Source organism: Notolepis coatsorum (genome assembly GCF_963971535.1).
Source record: "Notolepis coatsorum genome assembly, chromosome: 10".
In the NCBI taxonomy this organism is placed as follows: Eukaryota; Metazoa; Chordata; class Actinopteri; order Aulopiformes; family Paralepididae; genus Notolepis; species Notolepis coatsorum.
This window is the reverse complement of record NC_140174.1, coordinates 35,358,178-35,368,589: the sequence shown is the minus strand read 5'-3', so window position 1 is coordinate 35,368,589 and position 10,412 is coordinate 35,358,178. Positions and strand designations below refer to the sequence as shown.

Here is a 10,412-nt window from a genome sequence, read left to right as displayed (position 1 = left end):
ACACACACACACACGCGCGTCCTGTCAGCCTACTTCTCATTATGATGATTATTATAATGATATAAAGAATATTATATTTTCTGTGGTTTGTAAATTATTAATTTATGGTCCTATACATTCTGTAACATGTTTTTTTCCTATTCAATGTAATATGGATTTTATTCCTTCATGTGGATGTAAGACCAACAGACTCACTAAGTGGCATAAATGCTTCACCTCACACATGCAGCTAATCATATACCACAAAATTGCACCGGTAGCTACTTTATTCTAATGGCAAGAAAATTGACATTTTTATGTAGCATCCGTTACGTCATGTCCATAACGCTCACATCATAATGCAAATATCCATTCTTATAAACGGAGGAGCATGGCCCCACACAGAACCTTCATGAAAGTTAGCTTTGCTCAGAAAGTTTGGATAGTCGTGTGTAAAATGCTTGCGCTATAGACAAACGTTTCCTCCTAAACGTAATGGGTGTGACATTTGATGTGTTGTGCAGTGCACAGCTTTTGCAAAGCTTCAGAACTCTGAACACAAAATGAAGACGAGATTGAATTGCAACCCCTCATCTTTGCAATAAACTTTCTAGGACAACTCTGAGTGACAAATTGGGTCCAATAAACCCATAATAGAATCCATGTAATGTTGCCATTTTGAAAAACTGTTATGTTTCTGCATCCCTTCCAATAGCTGTATAAATCATAGAATTGTCCAACTAGGTCAGTCAAATTAAAGGACCACTTCATCAAAAAACAATGCTAATCTATTTTGCACATAATTTCACATGTCCAAAAACTCTAAACTAGGGATGTCCGATATTATCGGCCGATATCGGCATTCAAATGTGATATCGGAAAATATCGGTATCGTTTTTTATTTTCTTTTTTTAATTAAAGATTATTATTATTTTTTTTTTAACATTTCTATAACCTTTATTTACCCAGGCAAGCAAGTAAGAACAAATTCAGATTTTATTTATTGTCAAAAGTATGCATAATGTTGTGTTAATTCCACAACAAGAGATATGTAATGTTAATTACCTGAAATTATTAAATTTTTTGGAGGGGGAACCCCTGCATATATCGGTATCGGTTGATATCGGTTGATATCGGTATCGGAAATTAAGAGTTGGACAATATCGGTATAGGTAAAAAAGCCAATATCGAGCATCCCTAAACCGTTTTGCGCACATTAATTTAGTTTGACAGTTATTGAGAGTAAGTGAGTTTGAGTGGCCACCAGTGATGTCATTGGGGACATTGGATCATTGTGTTGTGTTGATTGATTGATTGATTGATTGATTGATTGATTGATTGATTGATTGATTGATTGAAAACTGTATTAACAGATTGCAGAATGGGTACAATATAGTACAGCTCAATACACACAATTGTTAAGGGGATGCAGACCAGAGAAAGGCTTTCGTCTTGTTTACATCAGGGTCCCCCATTTTCAATGCATCATGTTAATTACAGCTCCATGAAATTATGTATATGAAGAAATGGCAATACCTTTTCTTATGGACTGCTATACCTTATAATTTCATTGAGTTATAATTAATGAATGAATGAAAACGTTTATTTAAAATGGACACCACAGCTACATTGGACCAGCCACATTGCACAGACTATAGATGCGTTGTTTTGCGTGTAGTTTTCAACACTAGTCCATTGAGGTTTAACACAACACAAAGATTCAATGTCCCCAATAACATCACTGGTGGTGGACATATTCAAACCCATTCACTCTCAATAACTGCCAAACTAAATGACTGTGCAAAACTGTTTAGAGTTGTTGGATGTGTGTGTGAGATTATGCAATGTGGTCCATATTCAAACTAATTTACTCTCAATAACCGCCAGACATTAAGTTAGTATACAAAGGTATACTTGTGTTGTATTTCAAGATATTTTTACGTTCTTATCTATAATTGAACTTTTTAGGTTGATGTTTGCATGGAAATGCCCTTTTTTATTTTATTATATATAACAACTAAAATAATGTTTTACTAGGCTCATGAAAATATAGGAAATATTTATATACACAATTATAATATGATATATATATATATACAGTATACTTATTTCCCTCATCTGCAGCACCAACTCCAGTTCACATGCTATTTTCCCTGAGTATAGCAAGCAATAGGCCTGATGCTATTTCCAAGATGGAGCCCCATGACAGCATTGGGGCATTTCTTCAACCAAATAAATATAAAAATAACTTTTCCAGGATTACTGCTAATATTAAACTAAATTGTATCTCAAGAGCTACTTACAATAAATATTGTAGGCCAAACACATCCATAGGGAAAATACAATTGTAGGCCGCATTCACATTGCAAATGCTTGTAGTGTGATGTAGGCAGTAGGTTAGTCTAAACCTGAGAATCACAACGTATTAAAGCTACCAAGGCTATACCAATGACGTCTGTAAGCGACGGCACGAGGACTATGTGCACGTTGTAAATAATTATATTTGCATGGAGAGGGTGATTCATAAACATGTCAATGCGTGTGAAATATTGGTAGCGTTTCAAACTTTCTATTTAAACGTTGTGAATTATGGCAACGAAAAAATGTGCACCCCATTTAAGGATAATGTGGAGTATTTGGTGTCTGGTGCAACGGGCCATCCATCACGTGGACAATAAAAGGACTTTTTGCCTGACGTTCGAAATTTATGATCGCCCTTCTCTGCCCTAATAACTCAAACGCTGTGTCAGAGCCTGACAGCCGTTGCCGAAAACAGCACCCCTGTTATCAATCAAAAAACACTGCATGTGTTTAACTTCTTTTTTCCTGATCAGCAAAACATTTATAGGCTATTGAGTAGTAAGATAAGTAGGGTTATTTTGAATGGATGTGTTGTGTATATCTCAACGCCTTGATTAATGCAGGCTAGAGAACGTTTCTTTTTGAAGAGATCTTGTGAAATTAAATTCAAAAGAAATTGGCTGCAGGAGAACTCTCGCAACTATGTGGTCTGATTTGAAAATAGGAAGAAACCCTGATTAATAAAACTTTGAATGAATAAATAAATACAATTTAAAATATATAGCCTACACTATAGGTCTCACACAGCCTATCCAGATGCAATGCTACAGCAAAGCTGATTAAACGAATCACATGACTTTTAGTATGGTCTACATCTAATGATCTTATATGTTGTATTTTAAACACACACACCTTTGACCACCTTTTTTTTTTACTGACTATAGTTGACCTGAACCTGACTGCGGTAAAAATCTGTGGACAGCTGACAACTGCCGTGCGGGACAAAACTGACAGATGACAGGATATGTGATTGAGGAGAGAATGTTGTAGAAAATGTGCAGCATGAACATTCCGCCAAGCCCCGGGCCAATGTAAGTACGTGTCTGAATAAGAGCCTCGCTATAAATTACTGAGCCGCCTTCACTTTAGCTGATATGTATCTGCTGTTTGCGTTTGATGGGCCAAACGTTGGCTATGCAAATCATTAAATAATGAGCCAATAAGTGAGACTATTTTTCAGAACACATGTAAGTGATAAAACGGCATCTTGATCTGGGTTAATCGTGTTTACTATTAATCACGATAAGTAGGCATTCAAAAAAAGAAAGTCGAAATGTTTACAGAACGTCCGTAAACATGTTATTACTTATATATATATACCAGGCTATACGAGCAGGCACGCATGCGTAAAGGCTCAAATTATGCGAAGGCGCAGAACCAAAGCACTCGGAGTCTGAGGAGGTGACGTCACGTTCCCTTGACCCTCCAATCACCTCGGGGTCTCATTTGATTGGAAGGCGGGCTTTAATCTCGGGACTAATTCAGACGCTGCTGAAGGGAGCGCGTTTCTCTGCCACAGCCGACCGACCGAGGAGGGAGCGCTCGGACCTGCGACACACTCTCACACACAGCGACACAGAGGATGAAGGCGCACGGCTGTGATATGCGCGGATTTTCTCACCTCTTCTAAGGATTTATTTAACCAAGCTGTATCTATCGCGTTTATACTTCTTCTGACAAAGGCTTAGAGAATCCAGACGTGACGCGTTTGACTCTTTTTCTTTCTATCCTACATGTATGTTTCTACTATTTCAATGAGAATTGGGTCATGAACACATCGCCCACGGTCTCTGTCCTGACAAATAGCGCGGCGAATCCAATCTGGGAGAGCAGCTCTTCGGGGGAGAATAAGGGCACAGCGAGAATCAACCAGCTATTCGTTCACTCCGTTTCTCCAGCGCACCCCGCACGGCAGGCGAACCGTCTTCCCATCAAGATCCTGAAAATGCTCACGGCACGGGCAGGACACATCTTACACCCGGAGTACCTCCAGCCGCTACCGTCCACCCCCATCAGCCCCATCGAGGTAGGCGAACTGTGGCACTTTTAAATGTGGTCATTAACATGTCTGTGGTGTGTGTATAGCATATCGCCAATTTTATAAACACGAAACAACTTTGATTCGTTTGTTTTCGTGTTTTCTCTGCAATTGCCTTATAATGTATAGTGTTATTATTTCGAATGTCATCGTGACTCGAGACGAAGTTTATGCGCAATGCGTTAAATCCCCGTGCGTAATGCACAAAACCGTGGACACCAAGACAACTATTCTACGCAACGACTGTGTGCCTTTTTATGTGTTTATTTAACCTATAAGAACTGTGATATATGACCGATTTTTTTTTTTTTTTTTTAAATGAATCGCATTCATTGTTTTGTTGTCTTTGTTTCCCAGCTGGATGCCAAGAAAAGTCCCCTGGCTCTTCTGGCTCAAACGTGCTCTCAGATCGGTAAACCGGACCCCCCGTCCAACTCCAAACTCTCCTCCGCGACCTCCAATGGATCTAGTGACAAGGAGGCGAAGTCCGGACCTCTGAAAATGAGTGACATCGGAGCCGAAGACAAATCGAGCTTCAAACCCTACGCCAAATCGTCGGAGAAGAAAGACTCGTCCGGCGGTCTCAGTGGAGATAAAACTAGTTTCCGAGTGCCTAGCGCCACCTGTCAGCCGTTCACGCCCAGGACAGGCAGCCCCAGCTCCTGCACCTCCGTCTCCCCGCTGCCGTCAGAGGGCAAACCGGGAGACAAGGAGGACAAGAAGGAATCTGATAGCAATAAAAACAGCACGACTGAGAGCAATGGCAGCCACAGGATAAGTGGGATTAACTCCGACGTAAATCAACACCAGGAAAGCACATCTGGATCCAAGGCTATAACAACAGACTCCACATCTGTTACCTCATCCTCCTCCGTGCTCGGTTCTGGACTGGTGGCGCCCGTCTCCCCCTACAAGCCTGCAGGGCACACGGTTTTCCCCTTACCGCCTGCCGGCATGTCCTACCCTGGAAGTTTAGCAGGTGCATATGCAGGTTACCACCAACCCTTTCTCCCTCACGGAATGACTTTAGACCACAGCAAATCAAGCAGCCAGCTTTTAAGCGCACATCAGTTCGCCAGTTCACTCGGATGCACTAAGGCCGGAACGAGTCCCTTGTCTGGCGCGTCGCCCCCGTCGTTAATGTCCGCTAGTCTGTGTCGAGACCCCTACTGCCTGAGCTACCACTGCGCCAGCCACTTGTCCGGTGCGTCTGGTGCCAACTGCGGGCACGACTCTGCCGCCGCTGCTGCGGCCGCCAACGCTTTGAAGTCTGGATACTCACTCATGTACCCGACGCATCCCTTACACAGTGTGCACTCATCGCACCCTTCTTTCACCGGGCACCCGCTGTATCCGTATGGCTTTATGCTCCCAAATGACCCGCTGCCGCACGTTTGCAATTGGGTGTCGGCGAATGGACCTTGTGACAAGCGCTTTTCTTCCTCCGAGGAGCTTCTCGGCCACTTGCGGACTCACACTGCTTTTGCGGGGACGGAGAAGTTTATCTCAGGATACCCGGGGTCGTCCTCGCTAGCTAATGCCGCTGCGGCCGCCATGGCATGTCATATGCACATGCCTCCAAACGGGGGCCCGGGGAGTCCGCTGACACTCAGGAGCCCGCATCACCCTCTTGGACTGAGCAGTCGCTATCACCCATATTCAAAGAGCCCCTTGCCTCCCGGGGCACCGGTGCCGGTACCCGCTGCTACAGGTGCATATTATTCTCCATATGCCTTGTATGGACAAAGACTCACCACAGCATCGGCATTAGGATACCAGTAGCCTATAAAGACAAATAATTATACATACATTTATAAATGAGATTTTAGGCCTAATGAGTTTTATATTGTACTTGATGCAGAACGGGATCCATGTGGGCTCAATGTATTTATTTGCGATAGTTCCAAGCGTGACAAAAATAAAATAATTATAATATAATTTGCAAATGCCTCAATGTGCATCATTTTAAATTTAAGAGCTTGTTGGTTTGTGTTTACATGTTGTGGTTTGAAATAACTTCCTGGTGGAATTATTATTATTATTAGGCCTATTATTATTATTATTAGGCTTATTATTATTATTATTATTATTATTATTATTATTATTATTACTACTACTATATTTTAGGGCCGATGAGTCCATTTTCTGCTGAAAAGCCTCTAAGGAGCCTTGCAAATTGTACCATTATGTTTATGTTATGCGTAATTTAGGCTGTAGGGCTATCAGGTCTACATCGAAACATTATTGTTATGGACAATCGATCGGACAATGGAGTCTTGATTATTATTGTTGTTTGTTTGTTTGTTTTTGTCCTTCAAAAAGCCAATTCAACGTAGCCTAACCTATCTGTCCATATAGCCTGTTTTGGAGGGCCTTTATTCTTGGTCACCTTTCAAAAATTGAGTTGTCCTCTAGTCATGGCGTTCTTTAATAGCTTACGATTTTATGCTTTATACATTTTAACTCCATAGTTATAGATCTATTGAGCCACAAATTATAATTATCTGATAATTATACGCGAAAAGGAAACATCTCCATTGTTTTGGGTTGGTTTAAATGTCCGTTTATTAGGCCAACACGTTGTGATTGATTGTGGACATTTATTGTTTAACCCTTTTGTTTTTCTACTCGTTTTATTTTGGGAGTTGTAGTGAGGCTACGTGATTAACCTTTATGCCGACTGCGGTGTTGGGAGCAAAGCAGGCCTCCTTTCATGGCGATTTGAGGAACAGCTTGTAGGGTTACATAAGACTAATCTTTATTAGCTCAAGCAAGCGCAAGTGCCCTTAAAATGCAATAGAAGAATGTTCTTATTTTCAATAGGCTTACGTAGTAGCCTATTGAACTATTTTCAATGTGATCATGTCTTGCTTTGTATTGATCCTTCAGCACATGGTGTATTGGCATGGCTATGAGATTCAAAATGGTACAGGGTGGTGATAATTTGTAGATCTATATACTTTAACCGTTTTAAATGTATTTATTTACAATAGGTCATTACGGCAGGGGTTCATATTATATAGGCTACAATAAGGTAATATAGTATCCTGAGATGAGCAGTGTGACATACTGTATCTTAATCACAATGAGTTTTCTCTTTCACTGAAAGATAATCATGACCAAAAGCAGTTTGTTTGGACTGATATAATATGAGTGGTGTAAAATGTCAATGCACATCTGGTGTGTGTGTGTCAAAGAGTTCTAATAGTGTATATGTTCAAGTACTTCATTATGTTCCTATAGGCTTTTCATATAGTATATAATTATTCACAAATACATATGTCTGGAACTCATCCAAAGTGTGTTTAATTTGCCCAATTATGAGGTCATGGATTACACTTTTATGAACAAAGACAAATGGGCAATTGATATAAATGGAAGGCATGCTAAACAATGATTTACAGTGACACCCAACGTGGGCCATTTCCACAGCTTTTGTGATTGCTGTAATGAAGTCATAAACCAAAGAGCATGAAATAGAGCAAGCCAATCAGCCCCTTAAACAAATCTACTGAATCAAAGCCAGTCACGTCATTACCCACCCACCGTAAATCATGCTGCTCTCAAGAGATAAAATCAGCATCATTAATGGTCAGATGTCATATTCATCAAATGCACCATTCCTTCTCGTATTGAATCCTAAACAGCTCCACTATGATATATGGTAAGGACCCTGCGGGCTCACAACTCACCACCACAGCGGCCAGTCAGCCGTGCAGGAGCCACAGCTTGGATAATATGTTATGTCTCTTTTTCCTTTTTACAAATTGCACATCATTGTGATGTGAATAAATGAGAATGCTGACTCTTGCATATTATTTCACTCTTTTCTTTGGACTTTTAATTCACATTGCAGGTATATGAAATCAAAACTGATCTACTGTATCCTATACTCGTATAGCTGATTAATACGTACATTAGTACTAAATGTACTTGGAGTTAGTATATTAGCTATAATCATAGTAATTATGTCATGCTACAAGGATGGATTCATGCCCTGTGGATCAGGGTTATGGGTTATATATATTCCACTGCATCCCTCAGTGTACTCAATAACCTGCACCCACTGCACATCATTCAATCTTTATTTCATCTCAAACGATCACTGAGAGCAGGCTCTATTTTACAATGACATTGAGAGGAACAATACATAATACAAAAACAATATAAAAACAGAAAAGTCAATCAATTAAACAATTCAAAACAATTGCAGGTGAAACGGTTGGCCATTATAGATTTAAACTGACCGATGGATATTAAAGTATATTGTTAAAGTACATCAAGCATATTATCTGGATCATAAAACAAATCCATATCATAGGAATGGCAGCGATTCTCTTTTCTGAAGTGAAACACACCGAGGGCGGGGGGGGGGCACACTCCTTTCTGAATCACTGGGACTTGCCACCTGTTCTGCTTTGAACTTCAGCACGAGGAAGACCTCTATAGTCCTTTCAACCAGAGGGAACAGATCGGTGCAGCGTGACCTGTCATAGCCCAAACACTGACATTACAAAGAATGGTGTACCGCAGCATGCTGTACGGCCCATCACTTGCAACCACAGCTGTGCGCCATGTGTTGCGCTTGTCCAGGGCCTGTTACTGTCCAGGGGCACTGGTGGACACCGTCTTCATTACACTGGAGTCAAAGCCTGATATTAAACTCTGTACACTTTAAAGGTGCACTATGGCATTTTAAGGTGTCAGAGAAGCGAACATTTTCGAGGGCAGTGGTTCTCAACCTTTTTGGTTTGTGGCCCCTAAAAACAGAGGGGTGCCTGTTTCTGACCCCCCCCCCCCCCCCCCTTCATAGTCAAGCATAGACTGAATGGTGAACTTTGACTCAGAATAATGATTTGTATTTCCCATTTTCAGGATATTTAACTTGATGAATGATTGGTGGAGGGGTTTGTACTCCAAAGTATCTATACCAAAATGTATAAACATGATAATGTATTTGTATATGTCTTCACAACCCCTCAAAATCATCACACGACCCCCTTTGGGGTCCCAACCCCCAGGTTGAGAACCATGCACTGTTCTAAAGGTATATCTTCATAACTGAATAAAATGGGAAAAGGAGGGAAATTGGGTCCCTGGAACACTGTTTGAAGCTAGAAAGCTACCTGAAAAGTTACTGTTTCATTATAGTTGTTATTGTTGTTGTTTACAAAGGCAGGGTTGGCAGTTTTGTTTAGAAACATAGACTTATGTCTGGTTCCAGGTGCCTCAAAATTATTTACTTTTGATTTATGATAGAATTATTAAATTCTAAGAATGAATTACATGCAGAGAAAATATGTTTTGTAAGCTAACCGCAGGCTTTGCATATGTAAACAGATCCCCTCCCCTGCACCTTTTAAAACGTCCACAGCAATGTACATTATTACACTTTTCACTAGGCCAAAAATGCACGACATCGGTTCATATGTTCAGAACAACATGAATCAATTCATCAGATCGTTTTCCACATTGTGTTCAGTGGTAACACATGTTGTGTAGTTATATAATGAATTTAACGCAATTTTGTCAGCTGTATATCAATCTAATCAAGGGATTCCTAGTTTGTTACCTAAACTTTCAGCGGTTGGAATAAACCTTCGCTTACGATGCTTATGTGCTCTGGAAAGCCGCTCCGATCACTGTTTACAGAACCCGGAAGAAAAATAGATGACCTTTTATGCACGTTCAGTCAGCTGAGAAGTGTGTCTTCCATCATCCCGAGCGCAAGCGGTGGTTTATTTTCGCAGGAGAATGAAGCTTTGCCTCTCCAAACAAGTCCCTTATTCATCATCCCTCCATCATTTCCTGCGTTTGACAGGCAAAAGTAAACCTTTAAGAATAAGTAAGTTAAAGCTGGTTTTTACATCTCACGGGTCTCTGCGCCTCAGGCCCCTGGAACACAATGTCTCCTTCTCCTTCATTGAAACTGAGCTGCCTTCACTTCCATAGGCCTACATTATAGAATGAAGGGAATTGGTTTGGATACTCTACTCGTACATAACTCAGGTAACCTGCGTGTGTGTGTGTGTGT

At 40.8% G+C, this 10,412-nt stretch overlaps 1 protein-coding gene across 1 annotated transcript; it reads left to right on the top strand.

Annotated features, from left to right (window-relative positions):
• Positions 1-3,835: 3,835 nt before the first annotated feature.
• Positions 3,836-8,184, top strand: LOC311236126 (zinc finger protein 503-like). Its single transcript, XM_084323742.1, has 2 exons — positions 3,836-4,366; positions 4,736-8,184. Exons 1-2 carry the CDS (start codon positions 4,109-4,111, stop codon positions 6,158-6,160), a joined length of 1,683 nt encoding a protein of 560 aa, XP_084179868.1. The 5' UTR covers positions 3,836-4,108; the 3' UTR covers positions 6,161-8,184.
• Positions 8,185-10,412: the final 2,228 nt, after the last annotated feature.

What these genes read in the sequence shown, in the direction of transcription:
- LOC311236126 (XM_084323742.1), top strand. Translation starts at nt 4,109, where the DNA reads ATGAACACATCGCCCACGGTCTCTGTCCTGACAAATAGCGCGGCGAAT. An exon ending in CCCCCATCAGCCCCATCGAG is followed by an intron (nt 4,367 to 4,735) that starts GTAGGCGAACTG and finishes TTTGTTTCCCAG; the next exon opens with CTGGATGCCAAGAAAAGTCC.